The sequence below is a fragment of the Chelonoidis abingdonii genome, chromosome 21 (genome assembly GCF_003597395.2).
Source record: "Chelonoidis abingdonii isolate Lonesome George chromosome 21, CheloAbing_2.0, whole genome shotgun sequence".
Lineage (NCBI taxonomy): Eukaryota > Metazoa > Chordata > Testudines > Testudinidae > Chelonoidis > Chelonoidis abingdonii.
In genome coordinates, this window is record NC_133789.1 from 8,316,286 (window position 1) to 8,344,176 (window position 27,891).

Sequence of the window (27,891 nt, forward strand, 5' to 3'; positions counted from 1 at the left end):
TCTCATTTGGGTTCATTCTGTCCTGGAAAGGCAACCACTGTGATGTTCTGCTCCCACATCAATATTGTAACATAATGGGGTTCTTTGGGCACGCAGACTGAGGATGAGTGCCCAAAGGAAAAACTGCCAAAGTTGAATGAGAACAGATTTTTCATTCAGTTCCGCAAACTGAATTTCTCACACACAGATTCTCAGCAGTTTTCCCACAGTAAATAAGTAAATTCCACATTGAGAAACAAACCAAAAGTTTGAACTTCACATTTAGCCTCAAAAACAACAGCAGCTTCTCAGCAACGTGTACGTATCTGGACCCTTCCACCAGCCAGAGGGGACGAAAAGTCGAAAGCCACCCACCTGTTCGTCAAGACCAGACTCAGGTGTGGAACAACGGGTGTCCTCGCTGGACAAGAGCCGCACGGAGTCACGGGAAACAGGCGTGAGAGGGGCAGAGTGCAGTTCAGGGCTGACGGGACTGCGTGGGGAGAATTCAGAATGAGAGTGGCAGTTGCCCACATCCGGGGATGGTGGCTGGGGAGTGGAGGGATTCCCCAGCTGAGGGGTTGTCCGACCGTCTGCTGATCTATAAGACCTGGAATTAAAAAAAGAAGTGTCTTAAAATTCTCATTTTACATTTCATTACTGCAGTCTGAAAGTCTGCTGTCATTCTGCAAACCCTTCATTCACTGCCAGCTCACTTCTGCCACATCACGCCCTAGAACAGTGTTATCACACCATTTATGTCACTACATGCAAGGCAATCATCCAGTTGTGCACATACCAAAACTGAGCCACTGCTTGGACTTAGCACTGCAACTGTCTGGTCTGACCTTTCCATCCAACGATCACTGTTTCACTGCATCATGTCACACTCAGAACAATCTCTTTGGGACAGTTGTTTTTGGTGGGAGGGGAGTGGAGGGGGGAGAGGGGCTGTTTCTGTGGAGCGCATACCGACTACACGTCTGAGTGCTGTACGATTACAGCAGTAATAAGCCACCCCACAGTCTCGGACACTTAGTGTACAGATGTTGTCAGGGGAATACTTGGGAAAACTGACCTAAGTAACAAAAAGACATTTGTTCAAATAGCTAAATGCTGACCAAAATATAATTAAGCTTGACATCCTTTGGGGAGGATAGGAGCCAAAACCTACACTTTGGAAAGGGAACAGAAAAATGAGGAAGCTTGTCAAAGACTTTAAAGTCAAAACTGAGGGATTTAAAACCTTTCATTAAGGCATGCGTATATCTAAACAAAAAGAGAATCAATCAGGAAGTAAACCAGTGTTTGGTTAAATGGTGAGGTTCAAAAGGGCTGTCTGAGCGAAACATATCCTTCAGAATATCGAAATCCAACCCCAGTAAAACTAATAAAAAAGGAGCATAAGCTATAGCAGGAAGAAAATCAGAACGGCTAAGATTGGCTTTTTCTTCTTCAAATTCTTAACACAAGAACAGCCAAGAAATTCTTCAAATATATCAGAGCCAGGAAGACCATGAGATCATCAATAGGAGGGTCTGCTTGAACAATTAAGGATGAGAACAACATTACAAAGAAGCTAGAGAATATTTGCACACTCTTCACCGCAGAGAATGCTGGGATATTACCTACCCTAGACTTACTCTTCTGGTGGTAAAGACGCAGTACTCAAGAAATGGAGGTAACAAAAGAAGAGGTACTGAAACAAATTGATAAACTAGACAGGAATCAATCATCAAGTCCAGAGGGTACACTCCAGTGTTCTGAAGTTACTCAAGAAGGAAGTGGCTGAGCTGGGGAATGAATGTTATACCTAGTATTTTTTAAAATGGTCTAGGCTATGTCTGGAGAATTACAGAGCAGTAAGCCTTATTTTTGTATCTGGTAAATAGGTTGATATGATGGTTAAAAAAAAACACAGAATTAACCACCATCTAGATTATCATAACATAATAGGATCTAACTACCATGGCTTCTGCAAAGTTCCACATAATTTCCTCATACATTTCTGACATCAGATGGGGATAGACAATTTGTGTGAGGCCATCCCATTGGGAAAGCTCAGCCCCAGAGTTGAAGGCATAATTTTACTCACCATCAACATCACAAATGGTCTTCCCCAACTGATAGCTTACCAGCTCCACTGTCTGTCTCTCTCTACAGATACACCATTCCTTCCCACAAGTCCAACACCACTCTGCCCCTGCTGTACAAAGAACCATCTTAGATTCTCCAATACTACTGCCTTTCAGGAGATGAACCTCTGTAGATCGCTCTTTCGCACTCTGCTCCCAGATATCCCCTCTCTGTAGAAGGAGGGCATTTAGTTAAGAGAAGCACAACTACAAGAGAAGCTGCAGCGAAGGACAGTCTTCCCACACAAGGTTCACATGACATGACAGAATTGAGGAGTAGTAGTCTGCACCCACTGAACATACGTTACAGTGGCATCAGAGTGCACCACAGCTGCAGAGAGCATGCTACTAGGCTTACCTGCTGCCTCGCCGCTGAGGGGGCAGACTGGTGCTCCAGAGCCACCTTGCCCGCTCCATCTCTTCACACTTGGCATGAAGAGCAGCAAAGGCTGAATCAGACAGGTCCTCAATCTGGAAAGGAATTGTCACATTAATGTGAGATCTTTTACACTAAGGCCTTGCCCACACAACAAAGTTATACTGGCATAAGCCAAGGTGTGAATTTAAACTGATCTACCTGGAGGACGGCAAAAGGCCCTTTTGTCGGTTTAGCTTATGTTGCTTAGAAAGGGGCTTGAGCTAAACGGAATTCCAGAATTAAAAAAGTGTCCACACAGGAGCTCATACTGGTATAGCTATATTGGTTTAACTAATATTGATATAATTATACCAATGCAAGTGGTGAAGCTTTTCTGTGTAGACAAGACCTCAGGTCTCCCTAAAAGGCTATGGGCCTGCTACCCTGAGCCACCTCATGAAAGAAGCCAGACTTCTGGCTTCAACTGATACACGTGCAACAAAATAAACTAGCTTCTTCTGTCTCAGCAGCCGCTTCCTTCCCCACCTTTTGCTGAAAAGGAGGATGGACTGATTAAACACTTCCTACTGGTCTCTTACTGCCTAACCAAGACGCCACCCTCCATAGACACAAACACAAAGGAGACCCCACACCTCTCTTCTGAGGTTCTTGTTGATCCTTCAGCATCTGCTTTCCAGGTACTTCACACTCTTGTGCAGCACACCCTACTTGAAAGGAAGTTATATGGCTACCATCAAGTCCATCCCAAGGTGTGGGAAGCTCCCAAATTAGTTACAGATATAAAGCAACTATCATTATTACCTCCTCATTGTCTTCATCAGGGTTCACTTTCAGAGCACTGATATCCACTTCACGCCAGCTGCAATACACCATTGAAAACAAGGTCAGTCACTGCCATGGTAAAGCATATAACACATCCATGTAGTCTTGGAGGGACCAGAGGAGAGAGGAGCAGTGAGCGTACCTTGTACATGTGTTAATTTTGCCCCCCTAGTGACTAGTGGCCTACAGAAAGGATAAAAACCTACTACTATTAGTGACAAATTCCAATTCAAGTAGTTCTATTCTGCCACCTAAATTCCCCCTACAGTTTCAAATGCATACGAAATTTTCCACTTGCGGCATTACACTGCTCCAATAGGAGTGAATGTCAGAACTGGCACGGCCAAGCAGGCGCTATGAGGATCACCTTCTCCCTGTCCTGCTTGCTCTTCATAAGGACTCTGTGGATCAACAGTACTGGGGGAAAAGGGTACAACAGAGCCCCTGACCAAGGGAGCAGAAAAGTGTCCAACAGGGAGCCTCTGTCAATCCCCCAAATGGAGCAGAAAACGTGGCACTTCCTGTTCTTCTTGGATGTGAACAGGTCCAGCTGGGGACCCCCGCCATCTCTGGAAGGTGATGCTGATCTCCTCCGGATAGAGGGACCACGGGTGGCGAGACAAGAAGGTCCTGCTCAGGCGATCTGCCAAAGTGTTCCTGGCCCCTGGGAAGGTGTGCGGCTACGAGATGGATGTTGTGACGTACACAGAAGTCCCAGAGCCTGAGAGCTTCTTGGCAAAAGATTTGGCTCCGCCTTGCTTACTGATACATAACATAGCCACTGCATTGTCCCTCAGGACCTGGACCACTCTGTTTCAGACTCCTTTGCCAACTCTTCAATCTTCCAGTTTAAATTGTTAGTAACTCTATCAAGGAGGGTCTGGTGCTCTTTGAAGTCGTCAGGGGGGTGAGAGGGGTCTGCCCATTTGAGAAGGACCCGCCACTGCTTCATCCGGAGATGAACGACTGCACTACAGAGGAAGGGGACGGCTCTCTCTGGGGACGGCGCCTGTTGTGCTGCCCTCACGTTGGCTCAGCACCCTATTCTGACATTGGTGCCAGTGGCACTGGGGGCAGTTTTTCCTGAAGTGCTCAGGGAGGAATGGTGGGAGTACAGAACCGGCATGACAGGCACGCCCCATGGGTTCCAGTACAGCCATTGAGCAGGCCACTGTCTCTGCTGCCACCCCGCCGCTGCAGACGCCGTGCTGGCCTTGCAGGTCAGTGGGGATTCACCCTTCCTGAAGAAGCTGAACTCCTGCTCCAACTTGGACCATTGCCCCTCCAGTGACCAGAGCAGAGCTGTAGAGACCTGAGTCTGTCGATTGACCCTTGTTGGCAACTGGTAAGAAGAGGGCGAGAGTCAGTGTTTGCCACAAAAGCGGTACTGGGGAGGTGGATGGTGACCTGTGCTGTGGTGAAGTCTAGTGAGAGGCTCACCAGTACCAAGGCCTGGACTCCGGTGTCCCATGCCTTGTAGGGGGGAAAGTATGTCCTCAGGGACCTGAGCCTTCTGACTGGATACCGAGGTTGTGGTGCTGGGGTCCTAGGCCATAGTGATAGGGATCTATGCCTGTGGTCCAGGGAGATGTTAGGGTCTTAGCTGAGTCTGAGTGGCATCTGCAGTGCTGCTACTTGTTTGGCCGCCAGAGCCACCTCATGCAATGAGGGCCCCGGGAGAAGTCGGGGTCCCCTGCCACTCCCAGGAATTGGAGGCAGATTCCTGGCTGGGTTAGGGGGTCCAAGCACAGCGGTACCCCCATGAAGCTCTGCGGCGGGCACGTGGCCTGACATAGGTCCTGTGCCCAAAACCCTCTTCCCCTCTGGTGCCAGGGAGCTTCTCTTCTTTTGCTGCTTCTTAGGCACCGGTGACGGGGAATGGTGCGCTCCACACTGACGTTGGGGTTCTAGGAGTGGGGTCCGAGCAGGACGGCTCTGACGCAGGACCAAATGCAGCCTCCATGAGGAGGGCCCTCAAATGGATCTCTTGCTCCTGGGTTCTAGAGTGAAAGTTCTTACAGATCCCGCACTTGTCCTGTCTATGGGACTCCCCCACGCACTTAAAACTGCTGTCATGGGGGTCACTAATAGGCATCATCTTGTTGCCTGAGGAGCATAGTTTGAAGCAAGTCCCGCTCCAGGGCAAAGACCCAGCGTGGACTCGACTACCAAACCAATCTAACACTTAATGGCTAACTAAGCATCTACAAAAGACATACAAAGAGGGTAAACAGTGGTTGTAAAGAACTGCTGATGCTCTGACCAACCAGGGGCGTAAAAAGGAACTGAGAGGGCATAGGGCTGGCGGTGCCTAATAAACCAGGGCATGAGCGTGGCACTCAAGGGAGTGGCGCAGCCGACTCTACGGCTACCACTAAGGCAAAAATCTCTGATTGCACATGTAGGCATGCTCAGAAAGGAATCGACGTGAGCAAGTGGAAAATCATTTTCCTGAACAGCACTAGCAGCCATTCACAGAGCTCCAGTGGGGCAAAGTTTCTGACGATGCTACACTTTTAACAGAGGAAACAGGAAGGGGAAGCACTGAACATGGAAGCTGGGGATGGACCAAAGACATACCTCGGTGTGAGGATTTCTTTGTATTGTAGTTTCTCTACACGAGTTGTTGCAGCAACAGACATAGGGATGACAATGTTATTAATATCAAAGGAACTTTCGCCTCTCCTCCTCCTTGGCTGCTGCAAAGCAAAGACAAAAAATGGTGAGGAAAGTGAGGGGGGCCTCAGGTTTCAACCTGGCAGGACTGCTTCTCTAATGAACATCAATCAGTTTGGTCACTGAAAAGTTTCTAACGTGAATTGTGCGCTAGTGAGGGATGCCAGATTGACAGCCCTGGAGACTGAAGCCACGTCCATGGACCAAGAACAATGCACACTGCAGAAATTTAAGTTTCAATACTTCCCAGAATACCTCACCAAAGGCTGCCTTCGGAGTTAGAGGGGAATTCAGTCTCCTTGGTCCATTCGACCTTTCTGCAGGGTGTGCTGACAAGAAGCCCAGCAAGGGCTCAAACATGGAGAAGGTTTGTGCAATGCAGATACCTACCTGCTTTAGTACCCCTCCCCATCAGGGAAGAGAGCAGTTAGCAAGGGGCCTGCCCTACAGATAAAGAGGGCTTCGCTCAGTAGAGCTGTCAATCCAACCCTTTCACCAGCAGGTGTTTTTTTGTTTTTTTTTTTAATTATTATTAATATTAAACACAGACAACCCTCATGCATTTAACAAGAGGAGCCAGAAAGGAAATTCTAAATGGAAGAGCCACAGCTCCCATCTATATTCCTGTTCCTTTCAAATTCCACCTTCCACACAGAGAGAATTCCACTCGTTATCACTGAGCTCATGTATTTCAAAGGGAAAAAATGACTCTTTAAAAACAATTCTAAACTACAACCTTAGCTCCTTACCACACTTTTCAACTTGTGTTTCAAGAAATTATATTGCTATTTAAAGCTGTATCCATCCTGGTTTTAAGAGGTGGTGACTAATAGCAGCTAAGTGCCTAACTACCACTGAAAGTCAATGGCAGTTGGGTGCCTAATGCCCTTTGTGCCTATGAAAATCCCAACTTACCACTGATCAGGCCTTTCACAAAGTGGTAAAACATCTGATTCTCAAACTGCTCAACTCAACTTTATAGCCCCTTTACAAAGAGGATTTGCAATTTACCCTTTTATCGGTCTCCTCCATTCCCCATTACATGGAACATGTGTTTTTTACTGTGAAAATTAAGTCATGCAGGCAACTGTAATTACACCGGATAAATACAACACAACAAACTAATAAAAGCCGGGTAATATGCTTTGAGGCGCTTAGATTAAATGTGCTACAGAAGCACAAGCATTAGTGGATTAATGATCCTCACAGAGTCATAATAAGGCAGCTCAACAGTACTGCTACCTACATGAAAACAGGATTTGGTTAAAACAGTCATGTGACAAACATCTGGCGGTTTCTATTGTTTACCTCCTCAGAGCTCAGTACTGAGGTGTGAAGCAATGTTGACCAATCAGAGAGCATATGCAAATTTAGGTTAACTGACCAGACTAAAAGTCACATTTACGCCCTGGATCTCTCCAGCCCCTTTAGAATTTTAAGTTTAAAAGGTAAAAAGTTTTACACTTTGGATATTTGTAGACAAAAATGGAGAGATTTCTATTTCTGATGGAAACATTCAGAATATACGGGAGCTAACAGGCAGACTCTGAGTGCATAGTATACTGAACCCTACAGCCTCTGAGGACAAGATTCCTAGTAAGTCTAAGGACTGGGGGGAGAATCAGAGAAGACTGTCACCGAAACGGACATAAATTCACCACTTGTTCTGAAATGTGCAGGTCTTTCCCACACTTTGTACCATGAACTAAACCAACAATTAAAAGAGAATGCCCAGAATTTTCAGACATGTCAGCTCATCAAGCACTGACATAATGTGGCAACATGGTGATGTAGCATCTCCACAACTCTTTAGTCCCAGGGAACAAATAAAGAATTAAGTGCAACTCTAACAGAGCAACAGCCAGGACAAAGAGTCAGCAGCAGCAGCCCGCATTAGGAACGTTCAGATTAGGCAAGCCACCCCTCAAAAGCTTTTCCATTCCTCAAGTACAGCCCAGGATCTGAGAAGGGAAAAGGATGGCCTCAGTGAAAAATAAGCAGAGTTAATGGGTGCTCCCTGCCTCTAGCACACCCCTAAATTATCTTTAGAGGCACAGATGTTTCTTTGGCCATGACTTTATCCTAGCAGCCAGAGATGGCAGGGGGTAAACCCAAGGGCAGATGACAATGGTCTGATGATGTGCAAAAGAATGATGTCCAGGTCAAGAATTTAACTTGAACATAATCCTTCAGACAGGCTGCTTGAGTGCCTATGCATTCCTTGCCCTGGAATTTATTTGTAGAATATCTCCTGCAATAAAAAGGTTTCAGAAAACTTACTATTTCATTAAGACTATCAATAAGACAGACATGAGTTAGTTCACAGTGAAATAAATTGCTGCGCCTTTGTCACTTCCTAGTGGCCAGGTATCCTCCTCACAACAATTCCCAAAGCATGCCTTCTCTACAAACTCACCACACATCAACGTGGCTTTATCAACATTCGGTGACAAATGGAGAGAAGAGACAGGCAATGTTAATGGCTGAGGTGAGCAAGGAATCAATCACTGATAACACAAGGAGTTTCTATGCCACTAGGACACAGTTGTAAATCTCTCTCTTCTCCAATTCCAAAGCATCTACCACATTCTAACCATGCAAACTATTCCGGCTGGTAGAATGCTTTATAAACCCAAAGCAACTAGCTCTGTCCCAGCAGTACTACAAGCGGTCCATTCCATCCGAGGCCTCTACATGCCCTAGCTGGTGGAAGTTTGCAACAAATGCTTGGGATCTTTATTTGGAGAGGGTTGTTACTGCCTCACTTGGAGAGGCAAGCTGCTGGCACCAATCACACAAATTGGGTCAAACAAACTTGATTCAGGTCTCTGTTAAAAAGGTTAACCATAGATGCTAAATGTTTTGCTAGTCATAGACTCAGACTCATAGGTCAGAAGGGACCAATATGATCATCTAGTCTGACCTCCTGCACAAAGCAGGCCACAGAACCCTACCCATCCACTTCTATCATCATCTGTTCTAGAACATTCCCTGTCTGGGCATGATAACCTGAGGCAGTGAAGGAAAGGCCAATTCCAACACCTCATTCTCAAGTTCCGGGGCCCATTTCCAGTCATGCACCAAAGATGCTAATTACAGAAATGGACAGAGGACAGCTGTCCTTGTGGATGTTGCTCAACAGTTCAGCAGAACTCAATACTGTTCAGCATGAGGTCAATATGACGTCAGGATCTGAGAATGGATGGTATCACATGGTTCTAATCTTTCCATTCAAGCTACTCCAGCAGTTAGTGCTGGCTGAAGGTTCCTCTCCTCTTCAATGGCTAATGTGAAATCCCCAACGGGCCATATTCTGCTACCACTTCAATATTTTGCAAAACTGAAGGCGATCACAAGGAGATAGGGACTTCAGGGGCTGCTGTGGTCTATCTGACTGGGCACAAGGAAAGAGGAAACCTGAGATGCCTGTCTCTGCTAGTGATTCCCTGTGTGAAGCTGATCAAGCCTCTTCATCTCTCCACTTAAGTCTCCCTACCTGTAAAAAATGGAAATAATGCTGGCCCACCTTTGTAAAGCAGTTTGAGATCTACAGATGAAAGAGCATTGTAAGTGGAAGCATTTTGCTGATATCAGCACACTGACACCCAGCTACGTGCCTCCTTCCCATCAAATTTAATCATGGACATCACCAGGCTCTCTCAAAGATTGGCAAAGACTGGGACTTGGATTAAAGTGGAAGCTCAACCTACACAAGACATTACAATTATTTGGCAGAATGAAGCATTGAGAATATTGAAAAATCTAATTACTCCACCAGCTGAGGAGGATCAACCAACCAGGGTCAATCTGAGAATCTTACTCAAATTATAATTTGCTTTTAAAATCCTAGAATTCACTAGTAACCAGCAATACTGTTAATCTATGGCTGACACTCAGCTCCGGCACTGGGAACCGAACCGCTCAGTAAATTCAGACACTAATACCTGAACTGTTCTTTCTATCCAGAGTAAAGGGAAACCTGGATTGCTGAGAACCAAGCAACCTCCAGAGCAGGATGGGAGCTCATCAACTCCTCCAGATGCATGACCATGCCCTGATCAGATACTTACAGACATGCTAGAGGTGCCCTGTGAACTTGTGCTGGCAGGAGTAGAACTTTCAGAGGATGTGGACAGCTGCCGCACTATGGGGCTGTGGGGCATAGAGGCTGGAGTTGCTGACAGGTAGCTTGGGCCTCCGACATCCGTGTGATGCTTTAACACTACATTAGAAGGAGAAAAACGGACAATGACATTAGCTAAAAAGGTTATGCCACGTGCTTCAGACTGACCATCGAGGTCCGTTGTGCATGAAGTAGAAGCTTCCTCTGACCACAGTTGCCAGCTTTACAAGCCCTGGGGGAATAAGCTGTTAGAGCACACAGGGGATAGCTGCAGTGGTGACACCTGCTCCTTTATTCCCAGAAGCAGCACACTCCCCTTCGCCAAGGGGAAAGAGGATGGGAATGCACAAAGCCCAAGCTCCCCCCGTGAGGCCTAGCTGTGGGAGCCTACCTTCGCGTCTCTCAGGTGAGGAGTCCCACAATTGCTTTTTGTCATGTGCAGGAGGCAGGATAAGTGAGCGCTCTGGCGCTCTCTGGGCCTTGGACACAGCTATTAGATCGTCTAAGGGCTGCCTGTGTGCCTTGTCTGGTTGGATTTTGTGATGTGAGTACTCTGAGGAGGGGAACAGAAAGAGAGCTATGAAACGTCCGCTTTCCCCTCGCTTTCTGTTAGCGCAGGAGATACACCCAGACACAGCCAACACCGGAGATCCGGATGGGTCAGGGCTCCAGCACCACCAGACACTGGGGGAGATGCAGGTGGAGCAGTGAATCTCTTTATTTCTGCCCATGCCAGGAAAACACTGACCAGGAAGTCACAGATTGCACAGGGAGCAGCACCTATGACATTTTGGCCCAATTTGGTTTGTGCCTGCACACACCTCATCTCCATCCAGGTCTTGCAATATAAATCGCCACACGCCCAGTCTACAGCTCGCCCTGAAAAGGGTGATCGTACACACTTTTCTTCTTCACTGCACTTGTTTAGGACATTCAGCACCATTAGCAGGATTAGCTGAGAGTTTACAGGCAGACACCCTGTACTTGTTTGAGAAAAAAGGGGATACTTACTGGCTGCAGTGAAGAAGGAGTTGACCAGTTTGTGCCGGTCCTTGCGAGCAGGGTCAGACAGGCTACTGGCCGACACGGAGGCTCTATGCTTGAGTGAGAGCTTTTTAGGAGGTTTGATTTTCTCATAGGGCTTGCTCTGCCACTGGGATTTCAGCATATTCTGGAAGTGCAGGCTCGTCGGCACATCTGCAGACAAGTACAACGCAACAACCACGTCATGCTAGAATTCAAAATGCAATAGTATAATCCTCTCCCTGTGCTACCACCCAGGAGAGACCACAATACATCTATTCTGAACTACGATTCCAGGCTGTTGACTCCACCCTCACGCTCAAGGGGAGGTTGTGATTTTGGGAGACAGTGCCTCCAGTTTCAATCTCTTTGAGAGTTTAGCACATTCTTCTATCCAAGACAAGGAAGGGGACCAGGCACCTGCCTATCCCACCAGGACAGGACAGGGGTCCAATGCCTTTCTGCATTCAGTCTCACCAGCCCATCGTCCTTTGCCTGCCAAGAAGCTGGAACATAGCAGCAACAGCACACCAAAACTTACAGTGGGAAGGGCAGGAAGTGGAAGATGTGATTTACATTCTCAGTTCCGGATCAAGACATAAGAAGGGACACATCCTTTTCAATCATAGATTATTAGGGTTGGAATGGACCTCAGGAGATCATCTAGTCCAACCCCCTGCTCAAAGCAGGACCAATCCCCAAATGGCCCCCTCAAGGATTGAACTCACAACCCTGGGTTTAGCAGGCCCATGCTCAAACCACTGAGCTATCCCTCCCCCCTTTGTCCTCAGTCAAGGACAAAGACCTAAAAAGGAACTCACTTGGGAAAGTCATTTCATGTATTGATTGTCACCAGGGTAGCCAGCCACTTTAATTCTATAAGCCACCAACAATGAGAGCTACCATGGCTCTCCTAAACTAGCAGTTCAACACAGAGAAAACGCAGACCCAAAACAAGTCAACCAAATAATATGGATCAGTTTTATGTGCTATCCAGATGATCGATCAATGTAGTAAGTTACCGGAGAGAGCACCTTCCAAAGAGGCACTTGGAGGTTAAAAATATCCTGATGCTGTTCTCCAGGGAGCATTTTACAATGAGATAGCTTATCTGCCAGGACAAGATACACAGCAATGTCTTCAACATAGGCATTAGTTGTGTGGATCAGCTACCTACTTCAAGAGCAAGAGCAACCCTGTGAACCAGATGGATTTCAAGGACCGTGCAAAGCAACACTCACTGCGCTCATCTATGTTGGAGGTGCAAAGGCATGGATGACCACCATGGCCTCTACATTTGGAGGAAAAGTCACCTGTTCCTGGTCAGTCCTAATTGAGGGACAGTATTGCAGGCCATTGCTGCAACTCAAGCAGCTCAGGACAGCTGTGAGGATCTAGTAGAACATAGCCCAGGCACATCATTCTGGCAAAAGGTGGGCATAAGCCATCAACACATGGTATCCATCCCTCAAATGTTGCCCCAATGACAAGCAGCAATTTCTTATGTGGCTTGGGGCACAGCTGTCTCTCTCATCCAGATTATATTCTGGTAAACCACTGATATCATCCCCACACCCCCTCCCCATCTTTCTGAAATGGAGGCAGTAATTACTTATCCATCTACTGTCGTTCCACAAGCCCATGGGTACACAAATGTGCAAGTACACTCCAAGCCCATTTCCAGCACATACATTCCACCCCACCCCTCAATGTGTATACACACCTGTGCATCCATGCCTATACACATGCAGTCTCAACTTAAAACTCCTGCCCCACAACTATTTACACACACAGTCCTGGCATAAGTCCATGGCCCAATCCGATACATATTGCAGGCTGCTCTCCCTTTCTCACAACCTTCTCCTCCCATGAAAGTCACCAATGTAGCTCTTCAGGAGACAGTCTGAATTAGCAGAAGCCACCATTGAGGGCAACACTGATGACATTATACCACATTTTACTTGCACAGGCAAGTAAGGCTTATTAAGAGATCACAGCTGCCCCTCTCTGGCTAACAGAAAAAGTCACTACCAGGCTCTGGCCTTGGGATCCTAGGTGACCCAACTTCCCTCTTCTCAATGGTTGCCAAAAATTATGACACCTGGTAGCAGAACATTCTGCATGACATGTCTGTTGTCTTCTGCCTGTGGGCCACCAGTTATCAGGGTTTCTTTCATCTCTCACAGAGCAGCAGGAAAAGCCTCAGCCTGAACAGAAAAGAGTTGTCTATAAGGCAGCAACTTGGTGTTAACCATGAAGAAAGCAGCTTACATCCAAGGCCACTAGGGACTACGTAACATACATTGTGTGTGTCTCATCCATCTAGAATCCTGCTGTATCAGTGGCAGAACACCTGCACCTTGCTTCCATCAAAAAGCAAACAGCTACTGCTAGGTACCTCGTTGTCTCAGGGACTAACCTCATCACCACAACTGAAAGTTCAAATATTGAGGCCCAGAGAGGAGCCACCACAATACTGACATGAGAGCAGGAAGGGTCCACATTCCTTTCTCAGATCTCAAGGACACACAGCATTTTTATAGTGCCTTTGATGAAGCAGCTAAGATCAGAGCTGAGCCCCCTTCCTAACCCCTACAAGGAGGGCTCTGGAGTGGAGCCTGGAGCTGGAGCGTGGAGCAGCTCCAGAGCAGTGGAGCTGCAGGTTTTTGCCTGGAGCTGGAGCAGAGCCGGAGCACAGCTCCAAAGCCCTGCTTACAGGACTGACCATCTGTTTGAAATCTCTATATTCCATAGATTAATTATTTCAGACAGTGTCTAATTGGAAGGGAGGAGATTTCAAGCAGGGCTTAAATCTCAGAGGCCTCTGCTTGAACCCCCATAAGAATTCCCATCACCCTCTATGAGCTGGCATGGTAGCCCAAGCAGAAGCTGCCAATCTGACCCAAGGGCAAGGGCATACACAGGGTGCATGGGTAGACTGGACAGCAGAACAGAGCCAACTGGCAGCAGGGTGTGGGCTGGAGTTTGTTATTAATAGCAGGAGCTTGGGTTCCAGAGAAAAGCTGCTAAAGTGGTGTTCAAATAACCTGACAGTTAAAGCTTCTGGTTTAGCCAGGGAAATAATGATGTGATGGCAGCTGTCCTGCCATCACTGACGCTGGAGAATAAATGAGTTAGCAGAAGCACGCTCCATGCAAAGCCACGAGGAATAAAAGCAGTCTTAAATAGGTAGCCAAGAAGGCTGGATTGTGCATTTACGAAACTGATTTGCTTTCATGGGCACAACAACATGTACTCTCTTCACTCATCTCTCCCTTCTGCAGATCATTCCACAATTTATCCCAAGGCTTGGAAATTTACTTCAATTTTTAAAAACTGATCTGCTCCTACAGAAAGTATTTGATTTAACAGGGCTTCCTGCTGGTTGCACTGCAATCATATTTCAATCTATACTACACACTTTCTCTTTCACTGAACTCAAGCCTGCAGGTCTCTCTGGGACCAGCAGATGGCAATCACACTGTGCATTTTTAAACCCAAGTTAACATCCTTGTTACCAAGGTTATTACATCATCTAAAAATTCCCAGACTGAAATTAAATGAACCAGAGAAATTGAAAGGACAAAGCACCTATGAAGCAGCACTGTAATGGGTTAAAACCCACCACATATGACCGCTTACCAAAAGTGTAACAGGATCCTCCTCCTCCTGAGGTGCCTGGCAGTGCAGACCGGCACACTATGCCAGAGAAGCCCAGCTCTGGGTGCCATGGTGTTAAAAGGTGCCAAAGAGAGCTGGACTCAAAATGAGAGCTTGAAAGACACAGCCAGTTCAAGTTCAGATATTGACAAAAAGTTCCATCTTCACAAGCTCCTCCAAACCTTATGTATGCAAAAGTACCATATCTATGCAGCCAATTCAGGAGGGCTTTATCATATTTTTGATGGGGGGCACAGTGAAAATTTGAGAGAGAGAGAGAGAGAGAATGAACCGCTAATCTGGTTGATGACACTCGTCTTAATTCTGTGACCCTGAAACTTCTCTCTCAGCTGGGAAACTGTGATGCAGACACCCAGAATATTAATCAGATTTCCCTGCCCCAAACAGCCCACCTTCTTTCAGGTTTTGAAAGGATTAAAAAGCCAGTCTCGGGCGTAATCAAAGGCGGTCACATGTATCTGAGCACTGAGGGAAATCTAAATTAAGACAAATGCTCATGTTTTAAATGTGTTAGTAAACATGCTTGAGCACAGTTTTAAACAAGACTCTGCACCTAGTGTAGACAGGACAAGTCATGTTTAAAAAAAAAGTTAGCTGGTTCAGGTCAACCCTATAAATATGAGATTTACTGAACTGCATCCGACTCTTGGTGTCTAGCTGAGGCAGATGACTGATACATAATAGTTTTTTCACCTTCTTCTGAAGTATCTGGCCTACTGTGCAATACAGTAGATGAGGGAAGAAATTCCTTCATGATTCCTGCAACAACATGTTTACGCCCTGAAGCATGAAACTTAAGTTACTTTCATCTTAGCACCCATAAATACATAAAAAGGCTTCAGTTACAAGACTTTCTGCCCTTTCTGTAATCCTCTAACTCTCTCTTCCTATTTGTGACTTTAGTGCTTGTGAAAAATGCTCAATTGCTGTCCTCACTTTACTACCCCCATTTTATAGATAGGGGAACTGACTCCCACAGAGATTCAGTGACTTGCCCAAGGTCACAAACAGAGCCAGCTGGTAAGCCAGGAACTGAACCCAGATCAGAGTTATAGTCCAGCAACTTAACCACATAGTCAACCCGGACTGAGAGCCTTGAAGTGAAGCTCTCTATTCACAGAGCAGGATCAGCATGGGAAGCTGTAGTGTAAGCTTCCCCCAGAGCGCCACAAGCCAACATGTCTCAGACCTGTTCTAGAGAGACACCTTCTAGTGATGGAATAGTTCAGCTGATATGACCTATTCACTCCTGGGTGTCTCTGCTGAGAGGGCCACCTAGGGAGGCAGTTTGTATCACCTGTGGTGATATGTTTATGTGATGGGGTCATTGATGTATAGACAGCAACAGCTTTTGGTCACCACAAACCAGACTGATTTTTAACTGACAGCTTAAGAGGCAAAAGGGATCTGGAAACCATTACCAAACCATCCCACTCTGACACAAAACTCCCCTAAACTGAATCTGGAAATATGTCAATGCATTCGTGTAATCCCCCGAAGTCCATTTATTGTCTAAGGGATATGCCACTAATGGAGAGACCACAGAATATAGACTCGTAGCATACAAGAAATTCTGTAATGGGAGTTATAGCCTCTTATTACCTGACTGTACACTAACCTCAAATTCACACTGTATCACAGATTTGCTGCTGGCGTCGATAGAAGAGACTTCTTTTAACTAAGACAGTCTCTTCTTTTTATATCAATGGTCAAACTCAAATACATCCCCCAACTGGTTTACAAACTATGGTCAGTATAATGCTCAAACTCTGATGGAAGGCTCCCAATCACCAAACTTTGTGTGCTTTGCGCTCTATTCCCACAAAGCCAGGCTCCAAGGCAATGTTCTCCCAAGGACTGAGTATACAGGTGCATGCTCACTGCAGTGTGGATTCAATATATACTGCTTTCCTTTCAGCTTTCCACTCTGGTGAGTGCCATCCCCCATAAGCCACTGACAGCTGCACATACTTCATTCCAATGGACGTACCTAGCACATTCCCACTTTCTATGGAAAGTGACGAATATCTTAAGTTCTGCAGCAGAGCAGAGTGGGCGGGTCCACAAGCAGCTGGATTATGGCAGCACCAAAGTTACCCAGGCTCTATTATTCGTTTTACACCCTTTGGTATTTCTCTCCCTATACCTCACAACTTCACTGTGTGTTTCATTAAGTGGCTGTGCTTACCATCTGGGAATGATAGAACAGGGTGAATACAGGAGTCCAGCTGGGAGAGGCGCTCCAGCAAAGGGGCTTCATACTGGATTTCCGGAGATATGGAGCTTCGAGTGCCACAGATGGCACACAATGGGTTCACATCACAGCTACATCGCACCGTGCTGTTACGATGAACCTAGACCAAGGAAAAAAAAAAATTCAATATACTCAGCTCAAAGAGGCTGATCTGTCTACACTCACTCATTCCACATGCAACTCTTAGGCAATTTGCTGAAAAATCCTGGAGGCGACATCCTTTTTACATCAAATAAGAGCCACTGGTCTTCTCGAGATTAGGAAAAAAGGCATTTCCCCCAACCCTAAATCAAGTTTTAACAATCAAAAATCCTACTGAACACCAATATAAGATACAGTTTAACACTTTTAGCAATAAATCAATCAGCTAAAATTGGCTAAAGATATTTGACATCACTGTAGACAGTTTAAGGAGGTTTTCAATCAACTTAAGATAGCTCAATTCAGCTAACTCTATGGGGGAAAAGCACCTTTCTTTCTAGCCTAGACAAGACGAGCATGAGAAATGGCTGTGCCAGCAGTTGACACTTAGAGGTAAGTCTTGACAAAGAAAAGGGATGTTTTCAATCATGTTAGTTCAGTTATGCTGGGCATTTCAATTTACAGATGTTAAGGCCACAAGAGATCGCTATGATCACCTAGTTTGACCCCCTGCATAACAAAGGTCACACAACCTCTCATCTGAAAGATCTGAATCAAGCCTATAATTTCAGTGAGAGTTACGCCATACATTTTAGAAAGATACCCAGTCTTGAATCCGAGTTCAAGTAATGGAGAATCTACCACATCCCCTTGGTATTGTTCCAATTGTTGGTTAACCCCTCTTAAAAATATGCAGCTTGTTCCTTCCCACATAGATACCTATGGGCAGTGATCAAGTCATCTCTGAACCCTCTCTTAAATAAGCTAAAGAGATTGAGCTTTTTAACTCTCTCACTATAAGGCATGTTTTCCAACTGTGAATCATCCTTGTAGCTCATTCCTAAACCTCTTCCAATTTTTCAGCATCACTTTTCAAATATGGACCCGAGCACCAAACAGTATTCAAACAATGAGCTCACTAATGCTGTACACAGATGTAACCCCTCCCCTTCCTCACTTCTATTTGACATTCAACAGATACATACGTTCAAGGGTCGAATTAAGACTCTTAGCTACTGCACTAGCAGCTCACGTTGAACTGGTTATCTACTATGACCCTTAAGTTCCTTTCAATGTCACTACATATAAGGGCACAGTCTCCCATCTTGTAAGCATGGCCTACGTTCGTTGTTCTGAAAGGTGTGTCCTTGCATTTGGCTGTATTAAAACTCATGTAATTAAAATGAACCCACCTCCCCAAGTGAACCAGATTACTCTGTATACCTAACATGTCCCTATCAACATTTATCACTTCAATTTCAATCATCTGCAAGTTTTACCAGCAATGATTTTATTATTTTCTTTCAAACCACTGATAAAGGTATTGAATAGCATTGGGCCAAGAAGAGATCTTTGCAGAACCCTCTAGAAATACTCACAAGTGGATGACAAATCTCCATTTACACTTGTGTTAAGCTAATCTGATTGCGCTAACAACTGAAACATGCCCTTTTTGCTCAAGAAGGTTGCACCTAACTGAACTAGTTCTCGAAATTCTAGTACCCCGAGACGTCCGCTCCCCCACAGCTCACTGGACTTGTAACCATAAGATAATGCGGTTTGGCTTGAAACCTGTTTTACTTAGCAGCAGTGAGAATGGTTTGTCCTGTCTGAGTAATGGTTCTTTAATCAGGAGAGCAACACAGAATCCAATGAAACTTCCGGCAAGATTGAACCCCCAGAGAGAGATCCCCTTACCTCCACTGTTAATACAGACCTTTATACTCAAGTTGGAGTGGTTTGCGAGGACCACAGGAACATGCAGATGGTGATACTGCTTTACAAGATTCCTTTCCATTTTACTTACCCAGAAGATTACATCATTAAAAAAAAAAAGTTAGCTATGGCACAACTTTTAGGAAGCAGGTAACAATGCCTATAATTAAGGTTGCCTGACACTTTCCATTTTAAATTGCTTATAACTTTACCAAACGTCTAATAGTTTGGATTGAAATTTTCCATGTTGGGTATCTGCCTCTGGCTTTTTAAAGTTTCAGCTAATGTTTAATAAAAGGTGCTCATGGTAAGATTCCTCCCCAAGTAATTATCATTTCCTCTTCCCTGACACAAGAGTTGCAATTATCACAATAAATTAACAGAAAGGTTGTATGATTTCCCTATAGCATCTGCAACAGCCTAGAGCCTCAATGTCTTCTGCTAATTTTTTTTTTTAAATGTCTTAGATCAACCTTCATAAAAGCAACAAATACTTGTACATGGGGGGGGGNGGGGACTAAGGGACTATTTCATCTTTGTTTTTACAGTGGTGGAAGTACACCACTAACTACTGTTCTCTCTAGGGTCACACACACTTCCCGCCAACAGACCCCACATCAAATAAAGATAAGCAAGACGACACCAGTACACACTGACCTTTTTGGAAAGGGGTATGATGTTGCTAGGTCGAACGAGCCGTCGCTTCTTGCAACTTAGTATTGGGCGGGTGCGAGCTGCTACACAGGTTCCATCAGAAGGAGAAGAGACCATGTTCAACCGCTGCTTTTTATGCAACAGCTCCTCAACATCTGTGCCATCTCCCTGAGAATGTTCAGCCAAGCCAGACTGAAGACTGTCCAAGAGCAGAAGAGATTTAAACATTTTTATTCATTTGAACTGTGCAGTGAATAGATGCTACCTAAAAATCCTAACTTGGTTCACAATTCTGACCTCCACTTCAGGTGGCAAAATTGAAGTATTTTAATAGGGTTGTCAAGCGATTAAAAAAAGTAATTGTAATTAATTGCCCTGTTAAACAACAGAATACCATTTATTTAAATGTTTTCAGATGTTTTCTACATTTTCAAATATATTGATTTCAATTACAACACAGAATACAAAGTGTACAGTGCTCACTTTATATTTATTTTTTATTACAATTATTTGCACAGTAAAAAACCCCACAAGAAATAGTATTTTTCAATTCACCTAATACAAGTACTGTAGTGCAATCTCTTTACCGTGAAAGCTGAACTTACAAATGTAGAATTACGTACAAAAAACCTTCATTCAAAAATAAAACTACGTACAATTTTAGAGCCTGCAAGTCCACTCAGTCCTCCTACTTGTTCAGCCAATTGCTCAGACAAACGAGTTTGTTTACATTTGCAGGAGATAATGCTGCCCACTTCTTGTTTACAATGTCACCTGAAAGTGAGAACAGGTGTTCTCATGGCACTGTTGTAGTCGTTGCAAGATATTTACATGCCAGATGCGCTAAAGATTCATGTCCTTCATGTTTCAACCACCATTCCCAGGGACATACGTCCATGCTGATGAGGAGTTCTGCTCAATAACAATCCAAAGCAGTGTGGACCGATGCATGCTCATTTTCATTATCTGAGTCAGATGCCATCAGCAGAAGGTTGATTTTCTTTTTTGGTGGTTCAGGTTCTGTAATTTCCACATTGGAGTGTCGCTCTTGAAAGACTTCTGAAAGCATGCTCCACAAAGATTCTGGAAGGCAATTCAGATTCTGAAACCTTGGGTCCAGTGCTGTAGCTATCTTCAGAAATCTCACATTGGTACCCTCTTTGCGGTTTGTGAAATTTGCAGTGGAAGTGTTCTTAAAATGAAAACCATGTGCTCGGTCTTCATCCGAGACTGCTATAATATGAAATATATGGTAGAATATGGGTAAAAGAGCAGGGGATATACAATTCTCCCCCAAGGAGTTCAGTCACACATTTAACTCAATTTTTTTTTCTTTTTAGCAATCATCAGCAGCATGCAAGCATGTCCTCTGGAATGGTGCTTGAAGCATGAAGGGGCATACGAATGTTTAGCTTATCTGGCACGTAAATACCTTGGAATGTCGGTGACAAAAGTGCCATGCAAATGCCTTTTCTTACTTTCTAGTGACATTGTAAATAAGAAGAGGGCTGAACACGAAGTAGGACTGAGTGGACTTGTAGGCTCTGAAGTTTTACATTGTTTAGTTTTTGAGCACAGTTATGTAACAAACGAAAAAAGTCTACATTTGTAAGGTGAACTGAAACAACACTATTTTGCTTACTTTACAGTGCAAATATTTGTAATAAAAATATACACCGATTTCAGTTACACCACAGAATATATATGAAAACGTAGAAAAACATACAAAATATTTAATAAAATTTCAATACTGCGCTTAATCACAGTTAATTTTTTTTGAGTTAATCGTGTGAGTAAACTGCGATTAATTGACAGCCCTATATTTAAACAGACACTTTTCTCTTTTCTTTTCCTCCTATCACCTTCCAAGTTAAAAAAAAACAAAAAACAAACAAAAAAAATGGTGTTAGGAAAGGGCAGAGCAAAGAGTACTAACTAAAATCAATGGTGAGAATTACACACAATTCCACCAGGATATTTCATTCTATCCAACTCCACTGCTCTATCAATGAGTCCCTCAATCCTGGCATGCAGGATCCCCTGAAATTCCAGTCCTGAATCTCTTGAGATATTGGTAGATTATCTGAATTGGGCCTCAATGCCACTGGGTACCAGGTTGAGAAAAATTCATTGGAACGGACGCTCAGAATCTAGATATGAACCCCAAATCTGGTCTCCACTACAGAATTGTACCACTGCAATCTTCACCAGTGTGACTGAAATGGTGCAATGCTGACATTAACCTTCCTGTTTTAGATGCATACAGAATACCATGTCCACACATAGCACTTATCTTAATTCCAACACAACACCCCATCCACTGGCCAGAAAGTTCTCTCCTCATTAGAATACAATGCTTAAGTTTTATAAGTGAAATACACTGCTCTCAAACGTAGAGCTTTGATGACAGAGCTAACTGCAGACATATCAAGGTATTTTGTTACTGTGCTGGGATAATCAGTTGCACTAATGCAATTGAAACACTAGCACTTTCTATCTACAGTGTATCAATATAAAAACAAAGGCAATGGTGCTGGAAACATCTATGAACAACTCCAAGCATGTGTGAATACTGCATGCATGGCAGAGATTTCCAATAGTGCTTGAAATATTAAAATTCTCTAGTGTAGACAAGTTTCCAGTGTTTACTTTCACCTAACATTAAATCCTGCTATGTTCTCTTAATGACAACAGCGCTAATGTAGGATGTATCTGAAGTTTAACTAAGACCTTGTATGCAATTGCTTGAAGCACAGAAGATGCAACAGTGTTCAAAAAAACCTGTTAAACAGTTTTGCCGGGACTGTGTTTTACATCATATTTGTTGCACAGTTCAAGGCAGGGAAAGATTATTTTTCTGAGAACAGTGTTATGCCTAACTACACTTCCGTCTGTCTAACGCATTGTTTCTGAGTGCAACTGTAATCAGGTTAGATGTGGGACTCAAGCAATATCATACCCATGAGAGGCTATAACCACGCCTGAAAAAGGTTTAACTCAGTTACAAATTTTAGAGTGGCTCAGGCCTAGTTCGTAATGGAATACCGCCAGCATCACTGGAGGCATAAACTCCCCCCCAGGCAGCCCATAAAAGCATCTTACGTGTTAATAACTCCATTGACAGGTCTCAGTGCTCCACAGGGTTTGGAGAGAAGGGATTCTGCAGTATTTCCAGCAGATGTACCAAGATTCACTACTGGCTGGGAAATGGATGCACCCTGCAGAGGGAAAAGAAAGGACACAATAGATAAAGGTTTCTCACATAGCCATGTAAATTTCCCTCATCCCTACCTCTGCACCACCAACAAAGACCACAACAATGGACTTCCACACAGAACTTCAATTCCAGGAGGCTTCACAAACCAGCACATGCCACAACACAGAATTGAGACTGAGGAGGAGGATTTTGCAAGGTTTTCCTCCTCTGCCAGAGCTGCTCATCCGCAGTTCCCAGTGTGCAAAACCAAAAGGATTTCCAGTCTTCTCAGGTAGCTGCAGGCATGCAAAGACTGCCTTAGTGGCCAGGAGCAAAGCAAACCAAGAAATGATAAGGTCCTATTAGGAAAATTTTAACATTATGCCTCACCGTAGTGTAATGACCACTTGTACAAACTACCTTCACACTCCAGCGATCTGCAAACCATTGGAAGTTCAGTGGCTTTAGATCAGGTGAGCTGCCAGAATCACCGCGAGGCCCCTTCTACGTTAAAGGTAAAAGGACCAAACACACAAAAGGTATCTGTATTGTTAGGCACCTAAACCCCTTTGTAAATTCAGCCCCAAACATATTGTTAAACACTTTAAACTCTTAACGCACATAACGCAGTTGGGTTTTACACATGCTGGAAGGTTGTCCCACTACAGCTACTACAAATGCCTTGTGTGTACTAGCATTTTAAACGTGTTAGCACACACCATCTTTCTAAGCGCAGTCCAAACAGGATAAAAAGCAGCCAGCCCATGATACCCTGAAGATCCCCAGTAATAGGCTGAGAAATCCACCTGAAGGTATCAGGAGGAATTTCCTTTTGGGAGGAGATGACCTATTTTCCCCATGCTCATCTGGCCCCTCTTCCTGAATCTCCTAAAGTCTGTTTTTGTAAGCCCATGAACTCTGAGGCAGAATCTCCATTGAAATCCCCCTGGAAACTCAGAACAGCTCTCTCTGAACTTCTGTGCAGCTTGTCCATTCATTTCCAGCAAGGGAAAGGGTGAACTGAAGATGGGGGCGTGGGATGAGAAGGGGGGAGTTAGGGTGGGGTCCAGGAGGGAATGTTCCATGAGCCAGGGGATGGGATTGCTCCTTTAGACTAAGGGGAGGAAAAAAAGAGTGTGCGCTGCACCCTGACGTTTCTGGCTCTCTTTGAGAGCACAGCAACAGGCTGCCATTTCACTCAGACCTTCTGCTAGCCAGGCATAAAGTCACACAAACTGAGCCCTTGAATGGAGACTCTGTTCTTTGTTGATTTGCTTACACCAGGATAAAGGTAATTTAGATTGTGGAATGGATTCTCTCCATGTATGGCACATAAGGGGAGTGGAATGGAGGTAGCAATAGCAGCCGGCTCTGCACTCTAGGCACAGAGGCAGTGTTGTTCCAAGGAGCCTAGTTTGGGAGGAAGCGGAACTAACAAAGTTGTCTGAACACAGATCAGAAAAAGTGGGCTGGAGACCCTGGAGCAGCTGGGAACCCAGGAGGAGGAGAAGCGTCTAAAAAGCAGGAACAATTCTCTAGTAATCCGTACTTAAGGTTGCATTAATCACATATTCGTGTATTTGCAATGGGGAGAGGGGGAAAAGAGAAATCTGCTCTGTTAGGGCTATAGATGATGGACATTCACTGCAGCTGTGGGTATCTAGTCTTCTTAACATTGCAACTGGTTTGTAGCCTTTCCTAGTCTGTTTTTTAATCTCTTGCTGCTCTACCACCACTAGGAATGGCCCATTTCAGGTATGAAAATCTGGAAACATGGACACTTGCCAGTGCTGGCACCACTGCAAGAGTCAGCCATATTGTAACCCCTACAAAGGCCAACTCTTTGCATTTGGCACTGAGAGTTTGCAAGCCACTGGGGTCTCACACGGTGCTGCAGAGACTACATTAATATTTCATTCCTATATATCCTTGTAGATCGCAGACCTACTCTAATCTCTTTGTTTCGATCACTCCTCTCAGCCGAACAAGCTTCTGATGCTTCCCCTCTGCTGGGTACAAAGCCCTTCACTGCAGCAAATGCATCACCAAAGTCTTCATGTACTATCTCCTTCTGCTGGCAAGGAGGGATCGTTCACATTAAGAGTATGTCTACACTGCATCTGAGAGCAGCCCAGGTAGACAGACTGGTGTTAGCGGGGCTTGCAACTAATGCACTAAAAAGAGCTGTGTAGATATTGCGGCTCAGGCTCCAAAGCCCATTCCTCACTCCCTCAGGCTTGAGAGCCTGAGCGCCAATGTCAAAGCAATGTCTCCACAGCTATTTTTAGTGCATGAACCACACCAACACAAGTCTGTGGATCCAGGCTGGGAGGCTCACTTCCAGATGCAATGTTGACATACTCCCAAATGTCTGAACTAGCTAGAAGGGCTGGCGAGACATGGGGTGGAACAATTTCCTCTCTACAATTGTCTTCAGGTCCTAACACTATCCTGCAGACCATCAAGGGCTTAGCTGGTACTACTTCAGGATTTCGCATCATTCATATTTTCAGACAGTGCATTTTCAATCCTGACGTGGAAGTTAACAGAAGGAATTTCTAGGTCTTGTGTGAAAACGTCCCCTTCCGCTGCCAGTATAATGAATTTCTCCTAGGGATTATCAGGCAACATTCCACACATCCTACTCAGTGTCAGGACATGTTGACCAGTGGAATGAGGTGTGTTGTGTGATCACATCAACTGGGACATCCTGGAGCCCCACACATTGGCCAGAGGAGATGACTTTGAATGAAAGAAGAGACTCAGACACTTAGGAATGACTGGTGATGGATCCACTCTCCTGCCCACTTTTATACACCATCTCTTCAGCAAGGAAACGGGCACAGCCAAAGAGGATGGTATTCCATGCTGCGCTCAGGGTGCAGAGATACTAATGCAGATCTCTGGGCCCTAGGGTGAACAGAATAGCTACAGTGTATCTGAAAAAGGACGCTGAGGAGGGGCGCCAGATACAGCTGCTCTTCTGATAAGAGTTCCAGTGCAACAGGAATGTGCTCTAGACTTGTTCTCTAGCTCTGTGCAAGCCAAGCCTCTTCCTGACTCACCACCCCACCCTCTCTGTAACAAGTGTAATTAAGCACATGAATAATCCTGCAGGGGGAGCATAACTGCTTGGTGCCTAAAGGCCACATTTCCTGTGGCTGACGCCCTCAGCATTATCTCCAACAGCCAGGCAGCCAGAACTAAACAAAAGGTAGGAGGCTGGTAGAGGATTGCACAAAAGAGCTGAGTGGGTGTGATAAGACAACTTCAGATGAGGCCCCTCCATGAAAGTGATACGGATGAGTATTTTTACTGCCAGGTAAGAGCCCTCCAGAACAGCAGACTTTAAGGTGTAGGCTTCCAGCCATGACCACACGCCTGTTTTATGCAAACAGTAATCTCAGCGCAAGCTTCCTTATTTCTTCGCAGCTATTTTTACTGCTGTAGCATGCAAGAGGCCCAACCAAGGATCAGGGCCCCATTGTGCTAACACTGGGCAAACAAACAAAAATTGATGACTGTCCTGAAGAACTTACATTCCAAGTAAAAAGAGACAAGTGGATACAAAACTGAGAAACAGTGAAACAAGGGAACAGTGAGAGGATTACAACCAGAATGATTCAGAGGTACCAGCACACCACCTAACTAACGAGACATCACAGCAGAAGAGAGTTTTAAGGACCTGAAGGAAGATAATGAGGTGGCCTTGTCAGCCCGCGGATGTTTATGGGGAGCTCCTTCATAGGGTCAGCATGGGCACCTAAGTTTGGCTTTCCAAAAGGAAAACAAAACTGGCATTGGCATATTCTCAGTCAAAATTCCTGACTTAAACTAGAACAAAATGAAGCCTTCCTACTACTGTTAAACTTAACTGTTTATCTCAGTCTTCAATCTGGCACTGACTGATTCTCTCAAGTAAACACAGAGCGATCACAGAATTCTATTCTAATCTATGTCTGTTCCCCACCTATTTACTAGGCAGTCATGAAAGACAGTAAATAATCACTGGTCAGAGCAAGCCACTGCATGATCTAAGGATTCAGAGTAGCAGCCGTGTTAGTCTGTATCCGCAAAAAGAACAGGAGTACTTGTGGCATGATCTAAAGCATTTTCTGTTATTCCAGTCCTATATCCTCACACTGCTCAGCTCGTGTACCCCAATACCCTGCTATTCTGGTCCTAAGCAAATCCTGTTAACTGTAACAAATTATGTAGTAAGTTTTATGATGAGGTGAACCGTCATTCAAGGACTAACAAGAGACCCCTAACAAACGTATTTGAATCCCTGTCTCAAGGAAATCTAGTACAAGTTACCTGTAGCACCACCTGTGCGTTATAGATCAGCCTGTCGGTAATTTAGTATTGTTGTCCATTATATGTAGGCTTGGCAAATTAGATTTTTTTAAAAAATATTTGACAGATTACATCAATTGTTATTTTAAAGTTTTTAGATTTTTAGCAATTTAAATTTTCACTCTGTGGGCAATTATACCCTCGTGTCAAACAATTATTTAATGACAGCAGGCACAGAGTTAAAATGACAAACCTCTGTAACCATTAAAATGCAAACTGGCAACATAATATGCCAAAATATACAAAGGAAATAACTTTAAATAAAAAATAATAAATTTCTCAAGCTGGATTCTTCTTATTTCACCTATTTATTAACACTAGAAGCTTTCGAAACAAGAAGTCAAAATAACTGGAAGTTGTTTATTTTGGGAGCCAAATTCCCAAAAGCTGTGGCAACAAGAAAACATTGGTTTTATTTAATACTCACCCCACAGAAGGAGCTCTCTAAACTATGGTTGCTTAAAACCAACTGCCTCATGCAGGCAGAAATATTCATCTCTTCTGTGAATTTATAAGTTAAAATAAATTAACTATTTTGGAGCCACATAGATAGCAACTCTCACCAACTGGAACAAGTGGCAAAATTCACGTATTCCTTGGGTGCCCCTAAATTTTGCTCCAGTTTGAAACTTACCAGACCATATCAGCAGGTGCTCTATGGTCACCACCAGTATGAGGAGCTAGAGGAGGTCAGTCCAAGTGTAGCTCACAGTACTGTACAGCAGTTTGCAAAACCTCATCTTTAATAAGGAAAGT

General features: G+C 44.6%; 2 protein-coding genes across 7 annotated transcripts in view; both read right to left on the bottom strand.

Annotated features, from left to right (window-relative positions):
• SLC25A39 (solute carrier family 25 member 39) overlaps positions 1 to 9,083 on the bottom strand; it is a 154,164-nt gene extending 145,081 nt beyond the window's left edge. Inside the window, exon 1 of the mRNA XM_075059699.1 lies at positions 9,052 to 9,083. Within this exon, the coding sequence (XP_074915800.1) occupies positions 9,052 to 9,068 (17 nt within the window). The 5' untranslated portion in view covers positions 9,069 to 9,083. The remainder of the gene's footprint in view (positions 1 to 9,051) is intronic.
• Positions 1 to 27,891, bottom strand: part of KANSL1 (KAT8 regulatory NSL complex subunit 1) — a 184,712-nt gene that overhangs the window by 2,856 nt on the left and 153,965 nt on the right. For 3 of the 6 annotated variants that reach the window (XM_075059655.1, XM_032791547.2, XM_075059656.1), the window contains 9 exons: positions 22,686 to 22,801; positions 19,587 to 19,782; positions 17,007 to 17,172; positions 11,126 to 11,311; positions 10,062 to 10,213; positions 5,896 to 6,014; positions 3,295 to 3,352; positions 2,473 to 2,585; positions 355 to 589 (listed from right to left, as the gene is read on the bottom strand). In XM_075059655.1, coding sequence (XP_074915756.1) covers positions 355 to 589; positions 2,473 to 2,585; positions 3,295 to 3,352; positions 5,896 to 6,014; positions 10,062 to 10,213; positions 11,126 to 11,311; positions 17,007 to 17,172; positions 19,587 to 19,782; positions 22,686 to 22,801 — 1,341 coding nt within the window. Of the gene's footprint in view, positions 1 to 354; positions 590 to 2,472; positions 2,586 to 3,294; positions 3,353 to 5,895; positions 6,015 to 10,061; positions 10,214 to 10,505; positions 10,668 to 11,125; positions 11,312 to 17,006; positions 17,173 to 19,586; positions 19,783 to 22,685; positions 22,802 to 27,891 lie in introns of all 6 variants that reach the window. The other 3 variants (XM_032791543.2, XM_032791545.2, XM_032791546.2) reach the window with 2 other exon arrangements.